This window comes from Populus euphratica, unplaced genomic scaffold, assembly GCF_000495115.2.
Source record: "Populus euphratica unplaced genomic scaffold, PopEup_1.0 scaffold1000.1, whole genome shotgun sequence".
Taxonomy (NCBI): domain Eukaryota; kingdom Viridiplantae; phylum Streptophyta; class Magnoliopsida; order Malpighiales; family Salicaceae; genus Populus; species Populus euphratica.
In genome coordinates, this window is record NW_011500863.1 from 9563 (window position 1) to 23746 (window position 14184).

Below are 14184 nucleotides of genomic sequence, written 5' to 3' on the forward strand. Positions count from 1 at the left end.
ACCTTGTGATTTCTCGAATTATTAGATGGTTTGTGTGTATATACACACACACAAGCCATCTAATAATTCGAGAAATCATATATATATATATATATATATATATAAACATGATAATTTCTCTTTAATTATTTTTATTTATTTTGACTCATTAAATTTAAGTCCGAGATAATTACTAAAAAGAAATTAAATCCAAAATGCTAACATGGGAGAAAACTAACATGTGAGTAGTTAAGATACGAGAAATTTTCTGTGATTATGAGATAGAAATAAAGCGAAGAGAGAAAACTAAAAAAATAATAATAAAATAGAGTATTCTTATATTTTTCATGGGACTGCTTATTCGCATTTATTTCACTTTACATGGCAGCATCTAAAATTTTAGAGACATGCCATTTCCCTTTGATGAGAGGGACTTGTTTAATGCTGATGTTGTGTGTGGTCAAATAGGAAGACAAGAAGTTTGGCAACACGTGGGATACGGTCCTCACTCATCTTGTCCTGAATTTTCCCCTATCTTTCCTCTCCAAGCAAAGCCCCTTGACTCACAAAAAAAAAACAGTTATTTATTTAGTTCAAGAAAAAACGGTGGTAGTTGTGTTTTTTTGAGTTGCTGGTGATCACTGCCGGAAAAAATATAACGGTGGGGAAGATGGGGGACCCCAAATCTGATGACTGGTTACCAGAAGGTTGGAGGGTAGAAGTTAAAGTGAGAAATAATGGTAAAAAAGATAAGGTAATTGAATACTGTTTACTTATATTCGTTCTTTGTTAATTCAAGGTTTAGTCTTGCTGTGTTGGTTTGTGTTGTTTTGGATATGTAGCTCTGTGTGAAGTTAAGATCTTTGCTTCTTCTTTTTTTTTGCGGCAGAAATAACCCTTTTGGTTTTGTTATCTGTTGCTTTTGGATCTCTGGGGCTTTAGGGTTTTTTTGGTGAGGTTTGTGCAGATGCAATTCAAGTTAATTTATGGATTTTTCTTTTTATTTTCTGTTGAGGTAAGTTGATTTTTAGGTGATGCAGTAATTGGTAGTGTTTAGTACCATGTAAGGATGGAAAGTTTGGGTTGAATTTTGGATAGCATGAGTTGCTTGCACATTTGCTGTACTTCTAGAAATTGGTGTCAAAATTTGTGTTATGAAAATCTCAAACTTGAGCTGTATAAAGAATAAATTAGCAAAGTGAAATTCTTTTGTTGTGCTGTTGGATTGGGATACCGTGAAGCAGTACTATAAATTCATTTTCATGTCTCGACAAGAAAATGATCATTAAACTTTCCGAAAAGTAAATATTTTTTTAACACAATTAGATAGGGAACTTAGACCAATAGTGATTTCCCATAGCTTCCTCTTGCCCCCTATTGTGGAAACTAGAAAGCGTATAACTCAAGGCTGCATTAGGGTTTTGTATTTGTTTGGAAAAGCCATGCACAACAAGTAAGATAAGTGTGAACATTTTAATTGTTCAATTTTACAAAAGATGTTTATTTGATTGTATCATACTATTCTAGAGTACAAAGTATGTGGAAGGAAAAATGATTTATGCATCCAGTAAAAGGCTTACTATTGTTTTGCTTAATCCTCCAATATTCACAATTTCTTGTTATTGAGATGGAAGGGTATTCTCTAGAGGAATGGTGACAGTCTTTGGGTTGCAACATCTTATCTGGGTGGCTTTTTATTTGTCAGCAACTTGAAATAGTGTTCTTATCTGAGCTTCTCTCACCTCTTATTTAATGTAGGCATGACCATGTCTTTCAAGATATGATTCTGCTGAAAGTTATATAAAGTAAAAATGCAGCGATAAAGCGATGTTAAATGGAGTGATAGCTTTAAATCATCTATCAGCTGAAAATCTTATCTTTAATCATTGTATTTATTGCAGTTTTACTTTCCTCCCTCGGGTGGATGTAGATTCAACTCCAAGATTGAGGTTTCTCGTTATCTCAACAGCAGCCATCCTAATTCTGAACAAAAGGTAAGAAGCAATGACTGGCGACATTCAAATGAGGTCTGAGGAAGCATGCTTCTCTTTTGGCCCTTTTTGTCTTTCTATCTTTTCTTGATTATATTTTCAATTTAGGGAAAAAAGTTTCTAATTATCAAGCAATCTAGGTTCTAATTGAGAAGACTGTGCCAGAAGGGTTACCTCTGGGATGGACCAAGGAAATCAAAGTGACAAAGAGGGGTGGAAGAATCAGAAGAGACCCGGTATGCAGCCTGTACTTCTCCTTATGGAAAAACTTCTCTACGAGCCTCTTATTCCTTGATGTGAACATCATTCTTTATCCACAATTCTCTCAAATCTTGTTTCTATAAATACTCGATTGGCGCTTTAACTTCAATTTGCTTACTATGATGCTTTAAAGTTATTGAGTTACTAATACAGTTAAGCCTCTAAAGATTCTTATAGAATTTAACTTATCGTTATTTTCTGCAGTTGTATACTGACCCTGTTAGCGGGTATGTTTTCCGCTCCATGAAGGATGCATGTCGCTACATTGAAAGTGGTGTCGTAGGAAGGCTGGCATTCAAGCGAAATGATAGAGAAAACCATGATGTAGAGTTGGAAGATGATAAAACTTTTGTGGGTGCATCAATAAATACCTTTCTATTCTCACATCTTTATACATTAAATTAAGCAGATATTTTCTTTAGTTGCTTTCTCCAACCTTTTCCTTGTATAGTTTCATCTAGTATTTTTTCTTTTGTTAGTTTGGTCTATCTCTCTTTTTGTCAGTTCAAGATGGCCAGTCTATAGATTTAAATTTGTCAAATTGTCCAATCTGAGTTGACCAACCAGAATAATGAAAATAGACACAACCTGAATCAGATGCTTTTAATGGTAAGACAAGTGTGATTTATTTACCCATGCTCAGACCTATTTGACCTCCATTCATCATCTCCAAAAGTGGAATACTATCTGGAACATGAGTTGGGCAATCTCATCTAGCTCTATCATCTTTCTTCTAATCTGTCAACAGGTGAATGGCATTAGAAATGCCTTACCCTTTCCCCCTTTTTTTTTTTGAAGTTTGAGTCAAGAAAGCTATTAGCGCCAACCTTTTGCCTCTGACAGTTGAGTGCTCTTTTGAATTCTAACTGCTGGTCCAAGTTGCTCTTTCCCCATCATGTCCATGTATGTGTAAATAGTGGCATAAGAGCAGAAAACGACTTTACCTTTAATTTGCCCACCTTTTCTTGCCTCTAAAAGTTACTGTGCTTTTGTAGTGTGAAAGTGTATAAGCTTTCAGGTAACCCCAATCTTTCCATCCCTTGTATGTTCAATTATTTGCTTAGCGATGTCACTCTGTATGTTCTTACTTCTAAAACTGATACCCAGAACAACACTTACACAATATACTTTGTTGTGTAAGATGTATGAATTGGTGCATTTAGTGACATTGATGATTAGCCAAATTTAATTTCTGCTGTTCCTTGGGATGCCAGTTGAAACTATTGATTGGCTTAGATTTGGTATCTTCAATTTGTTGACTTTTTGAGTGTTTTTTCCCGTTTTCTATCTCGTAGTCACCAGCTGTAGCTGAGAAGGAAGGGTCGGAAGTCCATGAAAAACAGAATCCAGTTATAGGTGATCAGAGCTTGAAGTCATGTAAAATTGCTAAAGATGATCAGATACTTACTTCAGTTTCTACAGGAGAGTGCGTAACTGGCTCTGAACATACATCTGATCAGTTTATGTCTGTAGCCAAGAGACAAAATGTGGAAGTCAACAGAATAGCAAGTCCAATTGTCAGTGACCAGAGCCCAAAGTCATTTGAAATAGCTAAAGATGAACAGACACTTAATTCAGCCTCAGCAGGGGAATGCACAACTGTCTCCGACCATGATTCTGATCAGTGCGTCTCCACAGCCAAGAAACAAAAGTTGGAGGTCGATGGAACATCAAGTCAAATTGTAAGTGACCAGACCTTGAAGTCATGTGAAATTGCTAAAGATGAGCAGGTGCATGATTCAGCCTCTACAGGAGAATGCACAGCTATCTCGAAGCATACTTCTGAGCAGTTTGTGTCTGTAATCAAGAAGCAAAAATTGGCTGTCAACAGAACACCTAGTTCAATTATAAGTGACCAGAGCTTGAAGTCGTGTGGAATTGTTAAGGATGAACAGATACCAAATTCAGCCTCTGCAGGAGAATGCACAATTCTCTCCAAGCATACTTCTGGTCAGTGTATGTTCATAAATTTCCTATCCTCTTACCAAGCAAAATGTGTATATTTGCTTTTTTTCTTTTTCTTTTTTTTGCCCTTCTTGCATTCCCCCCCCCCCCCCCCCCCTTGCTTCTTTCAATAAAGAGCTGAGTGTTGGGGATGGAAAGGAGTAGGTTGGGAAATTGTTCCCCTTTTGAGTACTTGATAGTTGGTTATGAGTGTAACCTGACAAATTGCCAGAGGACAAGCAATTGTTTGGGTATCCTGAGTGGGATCTGTTGGGTGGATTTCTGGGGTTTGTCGACTCTGAATCTGCTTATTAAAACCATAAGTATGAGTTTTCTTAACGATGCAGGTGGAGTAGGAACAGAATCAAGCAGCTCAGAATTTCTTGAGGATAAGGGTTCCAACCAAACAGAAGAGAAGAGTGATTCTGTTAAGGCTGAAGATCCTTTGCAAGCTGTTCTACAGGATAAACCATCAGTGGAAGTTGGGGAGACAAAAAAGGAAAGTAAAAAGACTGGAGTTAGAAAATCCAGGAAGAAAACTGATCTTAACCTTCCTCGTCGGGCCTCAAAGCGTCTTGCTGGCATTCCACTAGCTCCAACACCAGAACTGAAGGCAGCAACTCGAGCTCGTCGAGCTGCACTTGAACCAAGTAATGAGATCATTGCTAGTACAAGTGAGCAGGCTTCTTGTGGTGGCCCTGATACTGAGCTGAATACCAAGCATGCATTTGACACCTCCAAAAGCACAGAAATACCGGTGGATTCAAATGAGAGCAAACATGCTATTGTGGATGTGGAGCATGCTGGAAAGGCAGGATCAGGAAAGCAGGGGGACAACAAGCATCAATATGATGTTGCTTCCCCTCCTGGGAACCTCGCCACTGGAGAACATGCTGGAAAGATTGAAACTTACAGTATTGGTGATGAGAAGCAAGGACTGCCATTTGACCTGCCACTTGAGGAGTTATGGCAAGACCCGTGCATTGCCTTTGCAATAAAAACTCTGACCGGAACATCCGTTGATGATTCTGATAGCATTAAAGTGTCACCAGGATCAAGCAACAATGAATTTGTGGGCATGGCTACTTTGGACAACCATGCTGGCAAGGAAGACATTGGGAATAATGGAAATCTGTCTATTCTAGAGGAACATGCTAGAGCGGTTGGAAATAGCAACAAGTCTGATGAGAAGCCAGTATCTCCTCTCGTCTTACCTTTTGCAGATGCATGGTCAGACCCCTGCATCGAATTTGCAATAAAAACTCTCACTGGTGCCCTTCCATTGGACTTTGATATGGTTCAGGATTACCTTCCGCCGCAAGTTAGCTCTTTGCAACAGCAAGAAAGTAGAGGCTTCACCTTGCCAAATGTAGGTGAGTTTCGCCAAACTGAATTTTTGTGCCAGCAATTTGGCACTTCAGAGAAGCCATCATTTAATCAAGCAGCTTTGGTAGGGCCTGCATTGCCACACACTAAACATGTTAATTTAGGATACGCAGCTGCAGCTGGACCTAGTCGACGCCTACATAGTGAAGAGAGAAGCAATAAATGTCGAAGATAAGCAGTCCCCTGTGATTCAATTGTACAGATCAGGGAACTTTTCTGGATGTGATTATATTTTTCAGACTAAGATCATCCCAAGTTCTCTTGTTAGTTGTACCGATTCACCCTTGTGCTAGTTTAGTTGTAATCAAATTTTAACTCGATGACTGTTGTAACTGTTAGAAATTTTCTAGTGTAGTTGTCCATTGTGGGACTGTTGTTGCATGCAATTCATCTTAGCCATCCTATAGTGTTCGACATGCAGGACTGCTCTTATTTTAGCACCTAATCTTGTGAGAGAGTGTTTTCCATGAACATTTCGCATGGTCAACAAAATTTTGTAGCTGGATCGAACGGTTAATGAAGAAGCAAGAAGATCAACGGCAAAGAAAAGAAAAAGAAAAGTGCTGGCACAATAATTGAAGCAGGAGAGAAGAGAGGAGAAAACAAAATGAAAGAGAGAGAGACGTCACAAAAGATTCAATGATAATATTTTTAGAAATATTAGAAAGATTTTAACAAGATTAATTTATAAACACTAATAAAAACTATATTTGGAACTGTTGGTGCGTCACAAAAAAATTTATACATGCTATTATCCCACATGTGACTCTTGTGGGTCTCAAGATTAATTTATAAACACTAATAAAACTTGCATATCTAAACCAACTGTATTATTTTTATAAATAAATTTTTAAATATGATAATTCACCAAATTTTTTTGGTCAGGGTTATTTTTCAAAAATAAATAAATAAATAAATAAACTGAAGTAATAACGCACAACTTCTCTTTGTTCAACAAGGTTTTACTTCTGTCCATATTTGAAACTTTCTTAATATTACTCCTATACTTTCCAAGATTTTCATTGTTACTAATTGTAATTTGTTTAAATAGTTTTAAATTATTATTTTTTTTATATTTTTAGATGGTTGATATGTTTAATATTAAAAATAAATTTTAAAAAATAAAAAAATATTATTTTAATATTTTTCAGACCATCCTGTTCCAAACTAGTTAGGATGCAAGCAGACATGCCCTTTTGCAGACAGACCTCGCCAAGTTGATACAAGACCCCATTGTCGTTTTACTGTGTAGTCGTTCTCGAATAAAGAACAGCTTAGAAATGTGGATTTATATCCTTTATAGCTTGTCCATCAGATGTCTTTTCTACCAGGATGAAAATCTGAACTTCTCATATTGGCATCCTTATATCTGGATTCAAACACATGAATTTTCAGCATTACAAGTCGTTATTGAGGTGGGTTTTCTATGAATATATATCCCTCTGGCTCTCCGGCTGTAATCAAGTAAAATAATCAGGCGTCTCTTGTAAACTTAACGTTGTTCTCATCATGAAAAACCAAGAGAAACTCACTTAAGATTGAACAGAACAAGCCAACAAGGCACACATTCCACGAACTTGAATCTGTTAAGTACATCTTGTGGGTTTCAATTTATGAACAATAATTAGAATTCTTGGGTAAAATGGAACAATTGATATCTTGAACTCCTCTAATACCTTTATATGAGGACATTAATGCACCTCGGCTATTTTAAATTTTGGTAGTAGAAGCATTTCAAAAGGCAAATGCAGTAACATAATGCACCAACAACCTTGATCATTCTTAGCAGATATGGAGTGTCCTCCCTCCTCTGACTTGCTCCATTGCAGTGTAAGAATAGAATTAAAGTCTTCTGAACATTTAGCAGTCAAAAAACAGGCACTGGGCTGGTAGATAAGAAGGTGTGCTGCTGCAGGGGAGATTGAAAAATGGATGGACTCTGTGTCGTGTAAAATCAAATCCAATCTCTGTTTATTTACAGCTGCTACAAAAAGCAGGAGAAACAACTGCATCAGACAGTCTCTAAGTACCTGGGCCAGTTACACCAGCACGGGCTCTTAACATCTCAGTTCTCTTGCTTCGTTCCATTACCTCCACGAGCCATTCTACACTTTCTTTGATCCCCATCCTGCAATCAAATATCAATCTGTGATGTGGTGTTTGGATACTGAGATTGGTTGTCAGAATGAACCTGAAGTTATAGCATGTACTTACCCATCATATGCTGAAACAGCTTCAAAAATGTAAACCCTTTCATCCAGCTTCTTAAGGTCTAGATATCGAGCAAGCTCTTCTGCTGATGCAGCATCAGTAAGATCCTGCCATTAATTTGATGTACAAGAAACAAAAACTTTCATTTTGCTTAATAATATGAAAGATCAGCAAGTAGCACGATGCATATTCTTTGCACCAATAGAGGTGCAGTTGGTTATACCTGCTTGTTTGCTAATATCAAAAGAGGGGCTCCCTGCAGATCATCGTGCCTAAGAACCTTTTCTGTTAAAATAGTTCAAGGTATCAGTGCATCCTTCTATTACCAATAATAAGCTCTTCACTACTATTAAAACTGCAGCCGCATCATACAGCAGCATATTTTCCCCCAGTTTAACCATAGAATGTCACTTACCCAACGCGGATTTTGCATCTTCAAAACGTGATGGGCAAGCAGCATCAATTACATAAATCACAGCATGTGCCTCTTCGTAATATTTCTCCCAAATTGAGCGAAGACCAGGCTAACAAGAAAATTATGTAAAAAACACTTCAAAAACTGAGCATGATGCATATACAGTGTTATACATCAAATAAAAAAGCAAAACTAAGGAATAAAATCACTCATCTAACTGAAATCTCATGTTATGTGTAGCCCATTTCACATAACAGCTGTAGTAATGACTAGTGCGAGCTTATGCATAATATTCTATTGTTTTTAATTAACAAGAAGAAGAGTGGCATAATGTACAATTGTAATATTTTTCTTTTACACAAGATCGAGGATTTAAAATCTGGTATCAAATCCTGCTGTTCAGCAGAGCACCTACAATGCAATTGAATTGGCTCAACCACAAAGTAGGAAAAAACACTTAAGCCTTACCAAAGTAAATTAAATGAAATTCCCACCTACATAGATTTTAGATAGTTTCAGAAAGTTGATTTTTTATGAATTTCACATACCTGACCTCCTAGATCCCAAAACACCAGTTTTGAATTTGCCACTTCAATACGACCAATATTTAGTCCAACAGTAGGAATAATTCGATCAGGAGGAAGGCCTTCCAAATTCGAGTGCACTGACTTCAATTTCTCCAGCAATGTCTACAAATTCACATACAAATCATTGACAATAAGTGAACTTTCTGGCAGCTATACATAAATGAAGAGATGAAAAATTTGTAAAGCTTAAGAAGAATTCAACTAATGAGGCAAAAAGAAGCATTACCGTCTTCCCAGCCTTGTCGATTCCAAGAATGAGCACATGAAACTCTGTCTTACTAAATATATACTTCCAAAGGCCATAAAACAACGAGAACATCTCTGTGTTGTCTAATCTTATCAATTCGTTTCTTCCTTCTAATATTCAAGTCTCAAAGAATCAAGATTTCACAATTTTAAACAGATTCCTCTACTGCTTGTCAATTAACAATCCTGAAAAACAAAGAGAAATAATCCACATTATTGAGAAATCCAACTCAATCTGCTTTATCCGTGATGCTGTTTCTATATATGTATTATTTATCATTTGATTTCAGTTTCTAATAGCCAGAAAAGTTATTCAACACACTCAAATATCACTGTTGACAAAATGGGAATTCGGCAGATAATTAATCTTTCCACCAGGCGCTCTCCATTTTTCCTCATATTGGCCACCAACACACCACTAATCTCTGCTCGTGATCATTGACTTGTTACAAAAACATTTTTCCTCATACTTGTTACAAAAACAAATATCCTTTTCCTTCTTATTACATCACAAAAAAATCTGAACTTTCATCTTCCACAACCAAAAAAAGTTGATTAAAATCACGATCTGAATTAGAAAATACAAAAAAAAATTGAATTACAAGTAAATCTCAAGATCCCATCTCAAAAACCATCAAAGAAAAAGCAATCCACAATCGAAACCGAACACAAGCTTGAAAGTGAGAAAATCCCAGTTGCTTTTTAGCATTGAAAATCACAAAAACATAACAAAAACTGAAACCCAGATAATACATATATATACATATATATGTATATATATGATCATGTCAGGTCCTGTATTATTCAGAAAAAGGAAAGAAAAAAATAACTGTTTAAATACGTCATGGAAATAATCAAAGACACATACATGTAAAGAGTAGTAGCTGCTGCTCTGATCTGCTCCTGCTTAAATCTGCATGCGATTTCGGAGAGCTTCCTCTTTCTTTCTTTTAACTAACAAACTCTGTGGGCTTCTGCTATTTTTTATTTTGTTTTTAGTTTTTGATTGTCAATTTATTTATATATTCAGATTTTTTTCCCTTTCTTTTTTTCTTTCATGCCTTAGGACAGTTGGGATTTTCTCAGATTGCCTCTTCGTGGGCTTCCTCAATAATAGGTCGTGTTTGGATGATTTTGAAGGAGGGCTACCCAAAGAGCTTCCTTAATGCTTCCTTCCGGGTGTTAAAAAATCCATATTTGTATTATCTGATCCGTTTTACTCTATTAAAATCAAATATATATATATATATATATATATATATGTGTGTGTGTGTGTGTGTGTGTGTGTGTGTGTAGAGAGAGAGAGAGAGAGAGAGAGAGTTATATATATATATTTGATAGTTTACAAATTAAGATTTATTTTTTTATCTTATTTAAAAATATTTTAATTCTAAAATTCTTGTAAGGGAACTTCCTATTAAATTTTTTTAACATCAAAAAAACTTATTTCTTTGTTAAAAAAAAGGGTAACTAGAATTTAATAGTTCTATAAAGTATAAAAATTAGACTAAATATTAAAAGTGTTATGACATTTATAAAATAAACCTAACCCGTGGATATATATAATATTCATAAAAAAATTAGCCTAACATGATATACCTAACCTACTCAAATATAAAAGGAATTGAATAGATTGAGTTATAATTTGTAAAACATAAAAAAAAATTGATTAAATATAATTATAGCCTAAACTTAATCCAAATACATTCACAAAAAGTGTGTTTTAGCTTGTGATAGATAATATTTTTCAAAGTGTTTTTTTTTGTATAAAAATCCATTAAAATAATATATTTTTTATTTTTTTAAAATTTATTTTTGATATCAAAATAATAAAAAAACATTAAAAAATTAATTAAAATAAAAAATAAGATGTTTTAAAAGTACAGTCCAAAAAACAAGCCAAACACCCTAACTATCCCTCAACTCATCCAAATCCCAAACACACCGTTAAGTGTCAGAAAGGGTAGACTAGGAAACAAAAGCAGAGTCAACAAAAGCGAAGGCCGGAAAGCGCAATAAAAAAAAAATTGCTATCAGAACAAAATCAGCAGAACATTTCACAAACTGGTAATAATCTCTCACTCGCTCTCTCATTCCTTGCAATTTAATTATTCTAATCAATTTTATTAATTCTTCTGTTGATAATTTCCCTTGATCATTGCTTCATTACAATTAAATTTTCATAAATCATGCACAATCTGTCATTTTTTCTAAACCTAGAAAGAAAATTTTAATTTTTTTGTTTTTTTTTTAATTCTAATGATCTGTTCTACTATTTAACCTTATGTTTAATATGATTTTATCAAGAATTAAACAAATTGCTTTGTCTTTGTTGAATCAGATCAATCCGCAGCTGCTTTATAGCCACCAAAAAGATGAAGTAATTTTTCAGCCTTCTCTTGCTTGCATTCTTGCATGCTAGTATTCTCAAATATCTTGGAAAAACAAAAAAATGGGTATTGTTTTCTTTAACCATCTATGGATGTTTCTTTAATCATTTGTGTTGTTTTTATGTTATTTAAAGAAAACTGGGTTTTGGTTTTTGGGTTTCGGGCTTGGGATTTTTCTGTAATGATGATGGAACACGTTTTGTGGGAGTTGTTTGTCCAGTGTACATTTGGTGGGTCTTTGGGAGTATTTTGATTGTTGAGAAATTTTATGGAGAAATGGGGTTCGTAGTATGATTTTTTCTCAGTGCTTTATGTTATCGTTTTGGTTTAGTTTACGTGTATGTTTTATGTAGTTGTGAGTTGTTCTGATGTGATGTTTATGTTGTTTTGTATTTGTAGTACTAGAGGACGAGTAAAATGGGATGAGGATAATCTGGGGGAGATCGAAGCAAATAAGCCTGAGAGGCAGAAAATCACTGAACCCAAGACCCCGTATCACCCCATGATTGATGTTGATGATGGTATGCTGATTTCTCACTTCTCTGCAATACCCTATCAAACTGTATTTACTTGTCTTTGAATGTGCGTCAATAGTACAGTTGTGTTTTGCTGGTGTTAACCCTTAAGAGCACGAATGTTGTGGTCAAGTCTTCATGAGCTGAATTTTGTCTGGTGTTTCCCAAGTTTTTGGTTCAAGTTCTCCTTTACATTTCTGGATTCTGCAAAAAGCTTTGTCATGAAATTTGCTGCTTTAAAAGTTTGGATAGTAATCACTGTTTGCTCATTGATTTTTATCAGTAAAACTATGCCATCTTCCCTACCCTAACTGAATGTTTGTGGCTTTTTTTTTTTCTTATCATAGATTCTCTTTCCCCGAGGAGGGGCAGCAGCTTTAATGAGGTTGCTGAGGATACAATGCGTGCCGAAGAATTGAGGACTGCATTGGATATCATGGCTTCCTCAAGTAGAAACCCATCTAGAAGATCTAGTGGCTGGACCTCCTCAGAGGATGAGGTTGATCCTATGGAACAAGATGAAGAAGGTTATCCATTACATCTTTGCTCCAAGTAGAAGATTTTTACTTTAAACTTAAATTCTTGGATTGTAAAGACAAACCATAAAATCTTCAAATCAACATTGTATTATTGCATTTACTATTGCACTGGCATGCCATCTTCCTGTTTCAATCCCATCAAAATGGGATTCTGAGAGAGAATTGGGAGAAGTACTATTCATCTGCACTTTTGCGTGAAGTGACTGCGCAAAATGCTGGACCTTTCTCTTGTGCAGTTGCAAGTTGAGAAGGGATCTGTTTGCTTCTTCGTCCAATTTTCCTCAGAAGTTTGTTTAACAGACATAAGATTTAAGACTCCGTCAATCATCTCATTTGAAGCTGAGGAATGTATATGAGTTCTCTTTGGTTAGGATTTCGCCTTCACCATTATATATAAATAAACATTATGCAAATTTGGAGCAGGCAACCTGTGCTTTTTTTCCTTTGTTCCCTCATTTTTATGGTAGTTTTTAATTGTTTTGCATTTACCATATCATTACCTAGCATGACTTTTATGAACTTTTTATGTTCCTCTGTTGTCAGATTCTGAAACGGATAGGAGTTCAAATTTTAGGGAGCACAGACGAGCACATTATGATGAGTTCCGGAAAGTGAAGGAACTAAGGTGGAAGGGTTCTTTCTTGGAGGATGAAGAAGAAGAAAATGGTGATGAGAAGGAGGGCACTTCATCATTAACCACTGGTGTGAGGGATATAGAAATTGAAGGTGCTGCAACTACGCATCAAAATTCTTCACCTCCAGCTAATGGGGTTTAGAGGCTGTTAAACCAAACCGACGCTTGAGAAACTGACTGTTTTGGTGCTTCTATGGTATTTGTTCTAAAACAAGATGTATCGCACCTGATTTGTGTGTTTTCATGCAATACTGTTCAAATCACGAGTTGACCTGCGGTCAACTTATGTTTATAGTGTCGGTATAAAAATCAAAAACCAGCAAAATCAATAGATTTGACAATGGTGGCTTATGACTTGATGTAAACTGTAATTGCAGCCCTGGTTCAGTGTTTGATTGGAAGGTTAAGAGACAGGGAGCTTAGGCCAAGGTTAACATGGAAGCTGGATCAGGCATGCCCATGGACATGGCTCGTCCACTTTTATGTTTTCTTGTAGTTTACTTCAACCCTCTTACTGTTAAAAGATAAAAGCATTCATCTATATCTGTATCTGTATCTGTTGTTCTAATTATATGCCTTTCTTTACTGTGGAACAATCTTCATGCTAAAAAGTTGAGACACTTTAATAATTATATATGATTTATATACGTATAGATTTTAAACCTAGAAAATTATGTCCGTTCTTCTCTTTTTGTTAAATCAAGAGGTAAACTGCTGTTATAATTTTTAGTTGTGTTAGGTTTGATAAAATATATCTTTATTATAAAATAATTAAAAATAAAATATATTAATGTTTTTAATTAAAATATTATAAATTCAATTATTTATATTTTATAAAAAATATTTTATAAGCTGCATTGGGATTAAATTTCGTTTTATAAAACCAATTCTGATATTATATTAAAATAAAGATTAAAATTCTAAATAATTTGTATACTATGAATGTTTAATTTTAATTAAAATATATATAGATTAAATTAAAAATATTATTTTATTTTTAATAAATAAAATTATATAAATATTATTTAACAAATGAAAAGGAGGATTCTTTCTTTCTTTGTCCCCAAAATATCTGTCTTTTTTCGG

At 35.0% G+C, this 14184-nt stretch overlaps 3 protein-coding genes across 7 annotated transcripts; 2 read left to right on the forward strand and 1 right to left on the reverse strand.

The window, feature by feature from the left end:
• Positions 1-453: 453 nt before the first annotated feature.
• LOC105116625 (methyl-CpG-binding domain-containing protein 13-like) lies at positions 454-5981 on the forward strand. 3 transcript variants are annotated; one of them, XM_011014056.1, is made up of 6 exons: positions 454-733; positions 1881-2006; positions 2111-2206; positions 2436-2582; positions 3527-4187; positions 4523-5981. In XM_011014056.1, exons 1-6 carry the CDS (start codon positions 650-652, stop codon positions 5734-5736), a joined length of 2328 nt encoding a protein of 775 aa, XP_011012358.1. In that variant the 5' UTR covers positions 454-649; the 3' UTR covers positions 5737-5981. The 3 variants fall into 3 exon arrangements, with proteins under 3 accessions (XP_011012358.1, XP_011012360.1, XP_011012359.1); XM_011014058.1 differs by having other exon boundaries at positions 1881-1973; XM_011014057.1 differs by having other exon boundaries at positions 458-733; positions 3527-4181.
• Positions 5982-7106: 1125 nt separating this feature from the next.
• LOC105116626 (ADP-ribosylation factor-related protein 1-like) lies at positions 7107-10202 on the reverse strand. 2 transcript variants are annotated; one of them, XM_011014059.1, is made up of 7 exons: positions 9889-10202; positions 9001-9206; positions 8736-8876; positions 8188-8296; positions 7996-8057; positions 7776-7879; positions 7107-7707 (listed from the first exon to the last, which is right to left on the reverse strand). In XM_011014059.1, exons 2-7 carry the CDS (start codon positions 9091-9093, stop codon positions 7584-7586), a joined length of 633 nt encoding a protein of 210 aa, XP_011012361.1. In that variant the 5' UTR covers positions 9094-9206; positions 9889-10202; the 3' UTR covers positions 7107-7583. The 2 variants fall into 2 exon arrangements, with proteins under 2 accessions (XP_011012361.1, XP_011012363.1); XM_011014061.1 differs by having other exon boundaries at positions 7107-7689; positions 9889-10198.
• A 771-nt stretch (positions 10203-10973) lies between these two features.
• Positions 10974-13638, forward strand: LOC105116627 (protein phosphatase inhibitor 2-like). 2 transcript variants are annotated; one of them, XM_011014062.1, is made up of 5 exons: positions 10974-11087; positions 11362-11476; positions 11810-11931; positions 12273-12452; positions 13008-13638. In XM_011014062.1, the coding sequence occupies exons 2-5, from the start codon at positions 11436-11438 to the stop codon at positions 13238-13240; spliced, it is 576 nt and encodes a 191-aa protein (XP_011012364.1). In that variant the 5' UTR covers positions 10974-11087; positions 11362-11435; the 3' UTR covers positions 13241-13638. The 2 variants fall into 2 exon arrangements, with proteins under 2 accessions (XP_011012364.1, XP_011012365.1); XM_011014063.1 differs by having other exon boundaries at positions 10976-11087; positions 11362-11400.
• Positions 13639-14184: the final 546 nt, after the last annotated feature.